At 27.4% G+C, this 14,294-nt stretch overlaps 2 protein-coding genes across 2 annotated transcripts in view; one reads left to right on the plus strand and one right to left on the minus strand.

The window, feature by feature from the left end:
• LOC129971188 (vacuolar protein sorting-associated protein 18 homolog) overlaps nt 1-7,353 on the plus strand; it is a 28,996-nt gene extending 21,643 nt beyond the window's left edge. Inside the window, exons 23-29 of the mRNA XM_056084739.1 lie at nt 1,635-1,716; nt 2,379-2,506; nt 2,632-2,753; nt 3,661-3,778; nt 4,987-5,133; nt 6,703-6,761; nt 7,158-7,353. Of these exons, the coding sequence (XP_055940714.1) occupies nt 1,635-1,716; nt 2,379-2,506; nt 2,632-2,753; nt 3,661-3,778; nt 4,987-5,133; nt 6,703-6,761; nt 7,158-7,221 (720 nt within the window). The 3' untranslated portion in view covers nt 7,222-7,353. The remainder of the gene's footprint in view (nt 1-1,634; nt 1,717-2,378; nt 2,507-2,631; nt 2,754-3,660; nt 3,779-4,986; nt 5,134-6,702; nt 6,762-7,157) is intronic.
• A 2,293-nt stretch (nt 7,354-9,646) lies between these two features.
• The window catches only part of LOC129971189 (basic-leucine zipper transcription factor A-like), a 48,420-nt gene continuing 43,772 nt past the window's right edge, over nt 9,647-14,294 (minus strand). Inside the window, exons 6-7 of the mRNA XM_056084741.1 lie at nt 13,665-13,811; nt 9,647-10,662 (exon numbers count right to left, since the gene is read on the minus strand). Coding sequence (XP_055940716.1) covers nt 9,859-10,662; nt 13,665-13,811 — 951 coding nt within the window. The 3' untranslated portion in view covers nt 9,647-9,858. The remainder of the gene's footprint in view (nt 10,663-13,664; nt 13,812-14,294) is intronic.

The following is a 14,294-nucleotide window of genomic DNA, read 5'->3' on the forward strand; positions in this document are numbered from 1 at the left end:
AAAATGCTATTATCTTTTGTGTATAGCTATTATTGAGAAAAATCATTATAAAAACCCCTCTTTGTGTGGGATTTTTTTAGTGTGGTGGTAGAGGCAGTGATCACTTCCAAATTTAGTCCCAATTTTTATTCACATATTGATACGGGACACAGCACAAAATAAAACATAAAAGTATGAAAAGAAACACCAACACTCTAACAGAGCACCATACTCCTCCTTGGTTGCAGACAGATCTCCCCTCTTTTCCCTTCAATCTCCTCCCACACTCTACATTAGGCAAGCAGGGTTGCTAAAATTGGCAAGCCTTACAATCATCCTGGCAAAATTAGGGATGAGGTGCTAGTAGTGGAAAATCAAATATTTCATATTTTATGTTTATATTAGATAGTTCAGTTCCATTAGTTATTTAATTTTAAGGATCAGTAGTTTGCAATTGTTTTGGCTACTAGTAATGACAGTTTTATAAATTTATAAAAAATTATTACAAATATTCTTCTAATATAACATTTGGTTCAATGAAATTTTCTGCTTGCTGTTTGCTTTCAAATATACTTCAGAATAAATTTTACTTTTGGAAATTTTTGTAAAATGCTATGATTTATTTTTCTTCAACTACTTTATCAGATTTTATTTTATTCACTGCTTTTTACAGTTCTTCAGTTTAATTCTGCTGTGTTTTTAATTCCTGCTTTTTTAGATAAGGGAAGTAAATTCTTCATTTTTTTATTCAGCTCATTTAAAAATATCACCATATTTAGTATGAACACCATATCATTCAATGTTGTCTGTCACCTGACAAAATACAAAAATTAGAAGAAAAAAAATTAATTACAAGTTTTAGTTGTATTTAAATATTTTAGTATGAAGTGGGAAAATATTTTATGGTCTACAATACATTGAAAAGTATAACTTTTACACACCACTTGTATTTTTAGAATCCTTTTTTCCCCCTTCTTTAATGTGGGAACTGCTTTTTAATTTTTTAAATACATTTTAGTAGGTACATTATTATAACTTTGAATATTAAAAACAGTTAAGTATTAATGTTTTTGTACTTATTTATAAGCATTGCTTATAAATAGTAATTAAAAATATTCTGAAAAATTATTAACTTCCTATTTTATGGAATGTTTAATTGGAAACCTGAAAGCATTTAAAAATATTGTATACAGATTGATGAAAAATCTTTCTATTTTATTGTATGAATTTATTAAATTTCATAATGTACTATCATATCATGCAGTTATATAAACATTAATACTTTATAATTTTTATAAATGTTAATAAAAAGTCTAACTTTTCATTTAAAAACTTGTTTCCTGTCTTTTTAATCTCCAGACATTGTTTTTGAATTTGACATTCACTTACTATATTTTAATCTTTGGAATATAATCCCAGTTTTCAGTGTACCTAGAAATATTAACCTCAAATAAAAAATAAGATATTAATTGTTGAAGTTCATTATTTTAAAATCTACAAGGCTTTATTAATGGATATCAGATTAAACATGTGGTTTTTCTTTTTCAGATGACACAATATATTTTGCAAAACTACTAACTTTTATACAAAATAAAAGATATTCTACAATTTAAAATAACTTATCGTCATGAAAAATTGTATCCTTTTATTCACAGGTAGATATTGATTTAGCCAAAGAAAATGCTGATCGACCAGAAGATAACGATGATCTTCGTAAGAAACTTTGGTTAAAGATAGGTAAGTCAAATGGCCTAATATTTGGGCTGAAAATATTTATTACATTTACTCTCTGCAAAGTACTTGGATACCGTAATTTAATTTTTAAAACATTGCTAACTGTAAAAAAATTATATTCAATTTGAAAAAATTTGATTTTAGATGGTATATATAGTTCAAATATAGTTCTTTTTCTCCATCTCCATAAAGACAATTGATATAAAATATAAAAAAGCAAAAAGACAGGATATTGTAGCTTACAGGAATTTTTATTTAGAAATGCTATGATAGGCATCACTTCTGCAATTTGATGATCATCCAAAATAAGAAGAGGGTTACTAAGGGAAGATATAAGTAATTCCAATTAAGCATACAAGATTTAATTAATTTTTTAACAAAAAGAAACGCCAATTATAAATGGATGAAAAATAAGGACTCGGTTATAAATTTAGTAAAAAAAAATGACAAATATTTGTAGTATGATTTTTCATTGATTTTGAGAAATACTTTTTTATTGTGGTTTCCACTCATTTATCCACATTTGTTTGTTTACTATACATTAACTTTAAAATCAGGAAATTCCATTTCAACTATGCATCTAACATTCATATCTGCATGTGGAATATTCTATTTCAGTACTAACTATGATTGTAATCAAAAAAATTTTTTTTTTTTTCCTTCAGCAAAACATGTTGTTGAAAAGAAAAATGATATAAAAAGAGCTATGGAGTTTTTGCAGGAATGTGATTTAATCAAAATTGAAGATATTTTGCCATTTTTCCCAGACTTTGTTACTATTGATCACTTTAAAGTATGTAATTATATTTTTTTATTTTCTTGAGAAAATCTAGTGTAAATATATTTTTTGTAATTATATGGTGAGTCTTTATTTTTTAACACTTTTTTTCCCTTCTTTTTTACTCCCTTTTATCCAAGGATGCCATTTGCACATCTTTGCAAGAATATAATCAACATATTGAAGGTCTTAAAGAAGAAATGGAAGTTGCTACTCAAAGTACCGAGGAAATTAGAGGCGAGATTCAAACTTTTAGAAACAAGTGAGACAGTTTTTTTTTCTTTATCGATATTCTTGCAGTAATATTAATAGCTTCCTGTCATTAATTACTTTATATTGCTATTTACTAGTTAATATGTGAATGAATATGTTGGAAATATTATTAAAAATGTATTCTTTTTTTATTAGATGTATGGATCTCATTTTATTCATTTTAAATAAATATATTCTGAAATATTGAATTGGTGATGTTATATGTTTTATATTTATTTGAGATAAAATTTTATGAGAAGGTAGTATTGCAGTGATAATCACAAAGAGAAAACTCCTATTTTGCCTCAATATCCATAATAACTGAAAGACAGAGCTCCTATGACAAGTAAAACTGGACACTGCAGTTGAAGTATAATAGCATATGAGGGGTTGGCACATGTTTTGCTCGTTATGGATATCATGACGAGCAGCACATTGGCTGACCCTTCATACAGAGGTGCAACCCATCGTTGACGATGAGCCTAGAAATGATCACTGCCGTTTCTGTATTCACCAAGAAGTGAGTCATCATCAACCAGAAGTTTCTCATATATGGTGCCCTCTGAGGGAGAGGAACACTGCTATAATAAGATATTTTTATAATAGCTCTAAAATCATTCTTACCTGATGTTTATTTTCATATAATTTTGTAAATAAAGATGAAAAAGGCTTTGCAATTGTGTATTCAAGTGTTAAAATTGATTTAATAGTAGTGATAATTTTTCCCCCTTAAAAATATTGTTTTGTTCTTGAGCATATTTGGTAAATTTTCATAAATAACCATAATAATTTTATTAAATAAAATAATTGTTGAGATATTTTTAAAAAAAATATTAAGCTTATAATTCAATCTTTTACATTTTGTATAAATAAGAACATTTTTTGATGCATGCATTTATTTTTCTTTTTGCCCTTAGGTATTCTATGGTAACTGCTCAAGAAAAATGTGCTTCATGTGGTTATCCCATCATGGGACGTTCTTTCTATTTATTTCCTTGCAAACATGTTTTCCATTCCATTTGTATGGTAGCTGAAGTATGTTTCTAAAAACTTTTCTCAATAATTTTTTTCTCATTTAAAAATATATATATTTAAGGAATTTTGTAAAGATTATAATACATGCTTGTATAATATATATATATATATATATATATATATATATATATATATATATATATATATATATATATATATATATATATATATATATATATATATATATATATATATATATATATATATATATATATATATATATATATATATAATTGCTAAAAAAAGTTCTAAATAATTTTTGTTGCCATTTTACAGAAAATATTTTTTTGTTTTATTCAATTTAAATAGCAGAAAATAAATTTAATGAATAAAATTGGTGGAAAATTAATTACATAGGAAGTTATAAATGACTGCTTAATTCATGATGTGTTAATGTCTTTTTTTCTTAGGGCATTAAAATCAGTTCTGTGAAATAAAACCAATTGTTGTAAATTTATTATTTTATAGTACAGAGTATTAGCTTTTAAAATTAAATCCAGTTAAAAATATCAGTTATATTTTTGAATAATATTTCAATAATATTCAGGCTATTTATCTATGTGTAGTAATATTTCATATTGTTTTTCTCATTCATTTTGAATTGCTGTTGGTTACAGTTGGTAGCTATTATAAAAAATTGATTCATGTTTTTTTATGAATTTTAAATTTTACTTAATATTTGTATTTAATGTATTAAATAATTTGAAAACAAAAGTTAAAAGTACTTTTATGAGAAGTTAAGAATTCTGTGCAATAAACATTTTTGTATCTATATATCCAGAACAATCTAAACTTTAATAGTATAATATAGGCAAGCAATTAAGAATTAAACATCTTTTTTGAAAAGTTTCACAGTTAAAACATGTCCAGTAGTGTATATGTATTTTGCAGCGTAAAACTGAATCAATTATGTTACCCCTACAACAACCTGCTTGTAAAGTAATAATTATTTGGTAACCTTAGAATTTTTCTTTAATGTTTTATAAAAACAATTATATTTCAAAATGCATATTTTGATTTGGTTTCCTATTCTTAACATTACTGCATTTTTTCTGATTCAATTTACAAATCAAACTTGAATAAATATTTTTTTTAGTGTTCTTGACATTTTATTTGTATCAAAATACAATGTTTTAAAATAGGAAACTTATAAATTCTTTTATCTTTTATTAGTATTTTTTTTTTGTATATTTTGTTTTTTTTTAAAGGTATTGCCCCATTTGACTCCTACTAAAATGAACCGTGTATCTGAAATTCAAAGGCAGCTGGCTGCTCTTGTTGGACAAGAAGACTCTGCCTCAATATCTTCAGCATCTTTAATGTCTGCAGCCATGAGCACAAAAGACAGGCTAAATGTAAGTAAACTTTAAGAGTGAAATTAAAGTTTTTTGAAATTAATCCTGAACCCCAGAATCGAGGTTTAAATAATAGAAATTGTTTACATAATTTTCATTGTAAGACAGGGAAAGAACCTTTGGATAATTTTAAGGGCAGATAGGAATGAAAAGACTAGTTATAAGAATTTTCTGAAGAATTATTATGTCCTTGTGTGTGACTTCAACATTTCTGTATGTTTTAGAGAAAAAAACTGTGATAGTTACAAACAAAACAGTTTAAAAAGTTTCAATGCATTTAATCAAAGCATTATGTTAGAAGTAAAAGGTTTCCCAGAGGTATCTAATTCATGTCTTTTATTTTCAAAAACAATTGGCATTCATGAGATAGTGTGTGTTCACTATTATTTACAGAGATCTGATTTTCTATGTTGTAAAAATTGATCGTAATAGTTAGCTGAATTCAATAGTTAGCTGTAATTTCAATTTATATTGACTTAGTGATAATAATTCTTAAATATTTTCTAAATTTATTTTTTTAAAGACTTCTCTGATCCTTTGCTGTTCTAGCATGCTTCGGTTTTTTTTTTTTTTTTTTTGCCAATATATCAAAATAAAAAAAAATTATAAAACAATAAATTCTGTTTCAAATTACATAAAACATTTAGCTATGTGTTATTTTTATATACATTTTTATTTTGAAAAAAAGTCTTCATTAATTAGTATTCAACTGTATAATTTCTCATCTTAATAGTACTAAACAAGCACCAATGACAAGGATGGAATTATTATTGGAGTATTCGATTGTTCAGATCTACAACTTTCAAAACTAACACTTATTTACAAACACCAAATAATGTGAATCCCAGGATTGAATAAATACTAAATTTTTTAGTATTTATTCCGTATATTTATAAAATACGGAAATGATCCCATTTCTTTTCACTATTATTAAAACTTAATGTTTTTCTTCAAACATCTGTTAATATATTGCATTTTTTTGTGATATAAAAAAAAATATGAGATGAGTCCTAAAATTTTATTGGAATAAAAGAAAACTTTCATTTATATTAATTTATTTTATAAGAAACTTTGTTCTAGAACTTAATGTGAGCATTATTGGATTTTTAAAAAAATGATACAAATGCAGTTTTTATTGCTTAAAAAAAAAGAAAAAAAAAGACAGCTCGTAGCCAATGCTGCTAATATGTTGCATGAAATGGCTAGTATGATGACTACATGTTGAATGGAATAAAAAAAAAAAATTATGCTCATAACTTTTATGTAATTGGATTTTTTTAATCTTAAAGCATTCAGTTAATTATTGAAAAGCTGATAATATATGAATGTTTGGGTGTATATTTTGGATTTCAGCATTGACAGTGAATTTAAGTATATTTGCATCATTGATGAGTTTATATAATATTAAATTTTTATTTAAAAAAGGAAATAGTTTGCTGTTGTATTTTCAGTTTTTCAATCCTTTAGAATCATTCTTTTTTTTTTTTTTTTCATTGAATTTATTAAGCAGACATTTTTTACAATTTTTTTACTTAAACTATAACGTTATTATTGTGAATTTTTTCCTAGGCTGAATTGGATGATCTGGTGGCTTCAGAATGTTTATATTGTGGAGATATTATGATAAGGTACAACTTTTATTTCTTTGTTATTAGATCTAATTATTTTTTTAAATAATAATTTTTTGGCATTTATATGTTTTATTTTATTTTGAATATAAAGCTAACAACTATATTTTATACTAAACAAAACAAATAAGCAAACAAAAAAAAACTATTGGATTATATTTTTTATAGAGCAGAAAATTTAGCATTTTATTTTTGTTTATATAGATTGGTGAATTCAGAAACAAAATTTTTAACATTAAACTCAATAGATATTTATAATTTATTTTTGTTTTTATGTTTTAATTATTAAATTGAACTAATTTTCAAACTTTATAAAAATATGGAAGGTTATCATGTTCTTTCTCTTTCTTATATTAATGATAACTGTTGTCTTAATTGAAATATTTCGTTTTACAGGTCCATTGACATTCCTTTCCTAAACATGTCAGACTATCCTTCAATTTTGAAAAGTTGGGAATAATTTTTGATGAACTGCTTTACCTGATCACACCACATTCTGTAGAGAGATTTAGTATTGTATTGAAATGTAAATATATATATTTGTATTTAATTATGATAGTTTTATCAATAAATATTTTCGATTTTGTTATGATTTTTATGTTTTTAACAAATTACAGAAATGCCGAATGTCCATAATTTTTTGGACAGATTGCATAATTACATGAAGCAAAAATTAGGAGATGTAGAAATAGGATGTTTTTATTTACTTATACGAGAGCTGCTAAAGTTTACAAATCTCAATGTGAGAACTTTTAAATGTGTAGAGTATCTTAAAGTGATATTCAATTTTATTCTATGATTCTGCAAGTGCTTGAGGAGTTACAGATTGAATAGTAACTATGAAACATTGCTTTAAATCCTGTAATTGATTGCTGCAAGGTATCTGATGCATACAATCCTTCCATAACTCCATATAAAAGAAAATCTAGGAACTTAACTTTGAAATTCACATGATATGAAAAGCGAGTTAAATCATCTTTAAGCCATGCATAGTACCATCTGTTGGATTCTGAGATATAATGTTGTGAAATAAAACTTTATTGGCTATGTTAGTAATATGTAGCTCCAACAAAAAGCCATTATTTCTAATTATTCTTTTACATAATTTTTTAATGAGTCAAGAATTTTCACAGTTCAGACACTCTGTATATGAAACAACAAATTACATATTTTTAAGAGTGACTGTTTTCAGTTTTGGCAGATTATGATTAAATATTTTGATTGAAAGAGATATCAAGTCAAGAGAAAAATACTCAAAATTGTCAAATTACTTTTTTTGCTACAATTTGTTTAGGGCAATTCCAGAAAAACATTACAGTTAAAGTAGATCAAGCCTAATCAATTTCTTATAGGAAAAATTATTAACTTCACACATAATGTAATTTAGGTATGTGTCAACTAACCATATCATGATGTTTTAGTTTTGTGTCACAGATTTGAATGATCAGATGCTTTTACCCATATGAGATTGGCTAGTGATTGGAGCAGAAATGGCTCTTATAAATTTTTAAGAATATGAGTGAGCGATTGTTAGGTGAGGATGAGATGACTAGGCCTTTTTTGACCTGTGACCTCTTCGCAGAAGTTTATAGCTGAACATATCATTATTCCTGTGTTTTGGCTGATAGAATTTGTTTTCTAGCTTCAGCATTTCACTGTGTATGGGCTATAAAATTTTATACCACATGCTAGAAGCCAAGGTATGCTGTGCACTTCTCTTGTGAATGATTTCAGATTTGTGAGTTGCTGTTCCATATTGCTAGTTTTGAATTTTTCTCTGACAAATAATTTCACTGTAATTTTGCCTGACTTTAATTTTGTGAATGAAGGTCACTAATAAAACATTTTTTCTCTACTCATAGTAAAAAAAAAAAATGAATATAATGCAGATGTGGTTCATTAGCTCAGAAATTGTTGCAAAAAATATTAAAAAAAAAAAAAAAGAGGCAATTTTACTACTGTAAGATATTTTACCCATAAAAAGCATAAGATTCTTTTATTTCAAAGTTAGATATAGCATTTGTTGCTTTCAAATACATGAAGTATCCAGTGTATGATATAAATTTTTTATAGCTTTTTGAATAGAAAATTATGTGAATGTTGAAATGATATAAAAATATCAAAACTCTCCGCCCCCCCCCTCCCACACTCACTTTTATCTTCGCCCTATGAAGCTCGGTAATATTCATCCAAAAATCGAAATCAAAGATGCGAGATAAATGATTTGTATAGTTTTTTATATGTAATAATTAACTATAATTGATGCCACTTTACAAAAATTTTCATCTGAACAACACTTTAGAAAATTATTGACATACTTTTTTTGAAGAGTTCCCTCTAACAAAAGAAAATAAATATTCAATAATCTGAATGTGTTTCTACCCAGAATCGAAATCAAAGACAATCAGAATCGAAACCAAAATGCATGAAATGACCAATAAGAGAGGGGTTGCTGACAAACTACAAATGAGAGTGAAAATAGAAGGAATTAGTTTGCTGTGGTCCAACTCAAGGGCTGATCTGATTGGAACTCTATAATTCCTCCAAATTCAAAGTTTTTTTTTTTTTTTTTTTTTTTTTTTTTTAAATCTTCTAATACAGCAAGCAATTTGTGCGCGATGAGTTTTCATGAGTTGCTCAGAAACGGTCCCGATCTGCGTTTCTCTTCCTTGTTTCATTTTCTGTCTTCTTTTCACAATTTTATTGCAATTTTTTTATTTTGCATTTAAACCTAGTATTTCTATGGTAACTTGAGTATTAACCAATGTAAAAATATTAAGTTTTGCTACAGTATGGAAAAAGCAACTGTATGTCTTTCTTAAACAAAAATGATTTCCTGCATGCTTTTCTTTTTTCACTCCGAATAAAATAAATCATCACACAAATAAATACATCAAATTTATTTGATACTTTCCCTCTAAGTGCATGACTTTCTTTTCTTTTTTATTTTGGCACTGTTTATGGTACACACCAAATTGAAGAAATTCTTGATTTCACGTGACTCATGTAAGTTGTAGATGAATGATAAATGACATATTATAAAATGTTCTTTATGCCCTTAAAGTTTAAAAAAATTCTTTTTGAAAGGGAGTTATTTTCACCTATTAAACATAGAATTTGTATTACTTCTCTGATTGTTATTTTTCCCTAGCGCCGAAAACTGCTCAAAATCCTTCGTCAGTGAACTTCGTCTAATTCCAGTATATGGCTGAAATCTGGGAAGTTTGCTGGTCGTATTCACACTCACATTACTAATGGAACTTTTACTGTCACCTGAAGCATCCTCTATAACTAGAGGTTTAGTGGATTGGAAAGCACTCGTGCTATACAAATCTGATGTACTGGACGAGAATCTTTTGTTTGTTATGCTGGATACACCCGATATCCCACTGTTGCTACTGAATGCTGCACTTTTCAGAGCAATGTTTTCTGGAGGCTTCAGCTTACTGAAGGAACTGAAACTTGATGTCCGCGTTCGAGCACCACCTGTTGAGGAAGAGTCTTCTTCCGGCTGATTCTGGTCCTGAGATTTTAGCTTCCAGGATGTCCCGAACTGGCTGAGGGTCCCGCTTTGAACGGGTGGACTTGTGTCTCCGATGTGAAGAGAGGTTTCTTTTTTCTTGGCGTTCTGATCAGCAATTTTGTTTTGTATTCCTGTCAGAGGTTTGGGTGTCGACAGTGGATTTCTCCGAGTTGCTAAACTTGGCTGAGGTTGATTTGTTGTTTGTTTATTTTGCGTTATACTTGGTCTGGTAGATGTCAGAGAGGTCCGTCTGGCTGTGGTGGTGGTGGTCGACAAAGTACTGCGACTTGGAGTGGTAGTGGCCGTTGGCCTGTTAGGTGTGAATTCGCCGCTCATTCTTCTGCCGGCAGCGTACGAAGATGTTCTTAGCTGGTGTACCTATGAAACAAAATTGTTTTTACTGTGGGAAATTGGAAAATTATTATTAAAGCCATGAAAAATTAATATGAATGATATCATTATAAAAATATAAAGCCTTGCTTTATTGGCATGAATGTCTCGATACGAGTGCATTTCTGTCTCTCTCTTTCTTTTGAAGTATAATATGGTGACAGAATGAAAAGTAATATTTTAAACCAGGCATATTATTGCCGCAGCATGAGTATAACCCATTATTTATTGGCAAAAATCGGGGAACATATGGGAATTGATCTTTCACTAGCAATACCAAACAGTAATGAAGTCCAAGAAAACCTATCGAATATATTTGCTATATAGTTTCTACATAGTGACAAGAAGTAATTTTGAAAACGATGTTAATTATTATGATCGAAGTACCTGCAGAAAAAGAATTTGTTAATAAATTTAAAATTTCTGCAAAAGTCGATGTTAAACAGAAATGTAGCTACCCTAGCTTTATCGATTTTTTTTTTATTAAAATGATTTTCGATGAGAAGATTTTAATTGTAAATATCGAAAATTTAATTAATTTAATCAAAATCTCTTCAATATACAGTTAGTGATTATATGCAGATGTATCAGGGATACGAACCGATGTTGAATCGATTAGCGATTACTGAAAAAGGAATTAGTCACTTAAAAAATGTTGAGAAAAATTGAACTGCTAACGCATCTATTAAACTAAAAATCAAAATGAATATATATGTGTGTGTCGCTGTAAAGGCCAATCTATTTGACTTAGAACTATCACCAACTTGATACATATGTTCTTTAGAGAATGAGAAAGGGCATCTCTGTGTATATTTTTTAAAGTTTAATTATAATTTTTATTAATTAAAAATTAAGAGACATTTTGGTGTTTTCGGCGATGATTTTTACAATAATGTTACAGCATAAAATATGATTTTTACAATACCTTCAACAAATTATCTCTTCAATGATACCAAATGTTTTTGCCGTATAATTTCTCTCTCCCCCCCATTTTTAATTCATTTTTCGCAATTATTTTAACCTTATTTTACAATATATTTCATTACTGAATAGAATCTAGAATCGGTTACATTGTTGCTATTAATATTTCATCTTGGATTTTTTTTTTATTGGTGATGAAAATATATATAATGAGTTGGTTTCTGTTTAAAATGTGCTTTTAATATATTTTTTGAAATTTGCTGTACTTATAATGAAGTTTAACTTCCGAAGTAAGCATCGGTGATTTTTTTCTTCTTAAAGCTTGAAAAGTGAATTTTTTGTTTTAGTGCTGAACGATTTTATTGAAATTGTATCCTTTCTATGTTTAACTATTCTATTTTCTGTTTAAAATAAAAGTGTACAGTTTCAGCAAGAAAGTTTGTGTTATTTGAAGATTCAATACTTCCGTTTTTTAAATTAAAAAAAAATCAAATTTTAAATGAAATGGTAAAAAATTAAGGAGATGCATTGCATAGTGAGCGAAATGGTCTAAGGCTTTTAAAATTATAAATCTTACATATCTATTACATTTTAAGTTTAAAAATACTTTTTCTGGAAGTAATCGGGAGAACTATTTACTTATATAATACATACATAAATTTCATGTATGTATTATAGAAGAAAATAGTTTATAAATTAACAGAAATTTTAGAAACCCTAAATCCGGCTAACAAGGTGGTCGCCAATCGCGGCTAGTTTAAAATAACATAGAAAATCTCTTAATCAGTCGCCCAGCCCCGACTATTGATCCGATATCGTAAATTTTTGTTTAATATGAAAGCTGATGACCTCTAAATATATATCATCAAGTATCGTCTGTTTGCTTTTCCTTCCATTTTTGAAAGAAATTAAAAAAAAAAAAAAAAAAAACACCCTGTTTGACCGTACATTCTCATTTGGGATGAAACCACGACAGAGTACGCCAGCTACAGTCACTGAACTAATTTCGACAATTTTCATTTTAAGTGACAGCTCATAATTTCTAGATACATCATCGAAACTTGTCCTCTCACCACCGGTTTCCACTTAAGAAATAAATCGAAAAATAACTATTTTACTGTAAAATTTCAACGGGGAAAAAACTCAGCAGAGTTCGCCACAACCACGGTACGATTTCAAAACAATTTGCTTCATATAAATGCTCATGAACCCTAGATGTTTGTCATTAATGCTTGTCTATTCACTACCTTTCCTTTTTCAAGAGATGAAACCAAAATAAAATTTTAACAAGTATTTTCAACAACTGGACAGATTTTCCTATTTAATTTAGAAATTTGACAATTTTGAAGTTTGTAACCAATCAGAATGCTCTGTCATTACTACTCAAGTACAATTTAAAATCGATTTTGATTACTTTTTCTGAATAATTATATTTTTATTATATTTTTGTTTTGATAAGATGTAATTTATCAAAGTTGATTGATATATTAAAATAATCATATCAATTTTAGATGCTTTCGGCGACCATATTTATACAGCCATATCAACAAATTTTGATGAAAATAATCGTGTGAAATAATGGTATCAAAATAATATGTAAGATTAAGATTGCTTAATAATAATAGAGTATTCTAATTGGTAATCTCAGCTTGCAAAAAAGCAAAAATAATTTGTGGCAAAACTGGCCTATTTGTTAAGCATTGAGTCTGAGTAAATTTGAAATATCCCCGAAAATGGTATTAGACAGTATAGATGACCTTTAACGATGTATTTAGGAGTCAAACTTTCATATGAAATAAAAAGTGGCGAAATCGGCACATTAGATTAATTATTTAATATTTTTGGCTATAGAACTTTATTGAGGTTTTTCCCTACAGAGATTGTACAGTTAAGTAATTGAAATTTTTCTCGAAAATGGATGTTGATAGAGAGTAGAGAATCACTAATGATGCATCTAGACGTCATTAAATTAAAAAAAAAAAAACAAATATATTCTTCAATTTTTTTCTTATTAGTGCTTTAGAAGTAAAAATTAGATGATAAATGTAGATAATCAGCATACTCTTTACCTGTGGTTCTAACGGTTGTGGATTCTTAGGCCTTTTTCCCATTTCCAGAGCTTGAATTTGCTTTTCCAAATTTTCGATTTGTTGAAACAGCCTCTCGATATGATTAAGTAATTCTTGGTTTTGTATCATGAGTTGATTGTTCTGTTCCTGAAATGATTAGAATGTAAACAGAAGTTGAAAAAATGATATGAGTTGATATGAGTTTTTCACAAAAGAATTAAATTCAAATGATAAAACTAGTGATCTTTGACAAATTCATTAATATTATAATTAAACCTTAATAAATTACCATTGGAATTAAGCTTTAAATTTAAGAAAACATTTTCAGTTTTTAGTGAAAATACGAAATGCTCTCCTCTCACTTGTTTTCAAATATGGATGTTACTAATAGAGTATAAACCTTTATTTTTACGAAAAATACAGCAATTTTTGCATGTTAATGCAATAAAAAAAAACAAATAATAATGTTTAGAAAATATCACTACAGGCAGTTACAATCTATATAAAAAGATAAAGCACTTTATATGACCTACGACTGATATATATATACTCAATATAATTTTTTTCAGGATTAGTTGAATTTTAATCTAATACAGAAGAAATTAATTTCTTTTCCGTTTTAAAATTATA

This window comes from Argiope bruennichi, chromosome 6, assembly GCF_947563725.1.
Source record: "Argiope bruennichi chromosome 6, qqArgBrue1.1, whole genome shotgun sequence".
Lineage (NCBI taxonomy): Eukaryota > Metazoa > Arthropoda > Arachnida > Araneae > Araneidae > Argiope > Argiope bruennichi.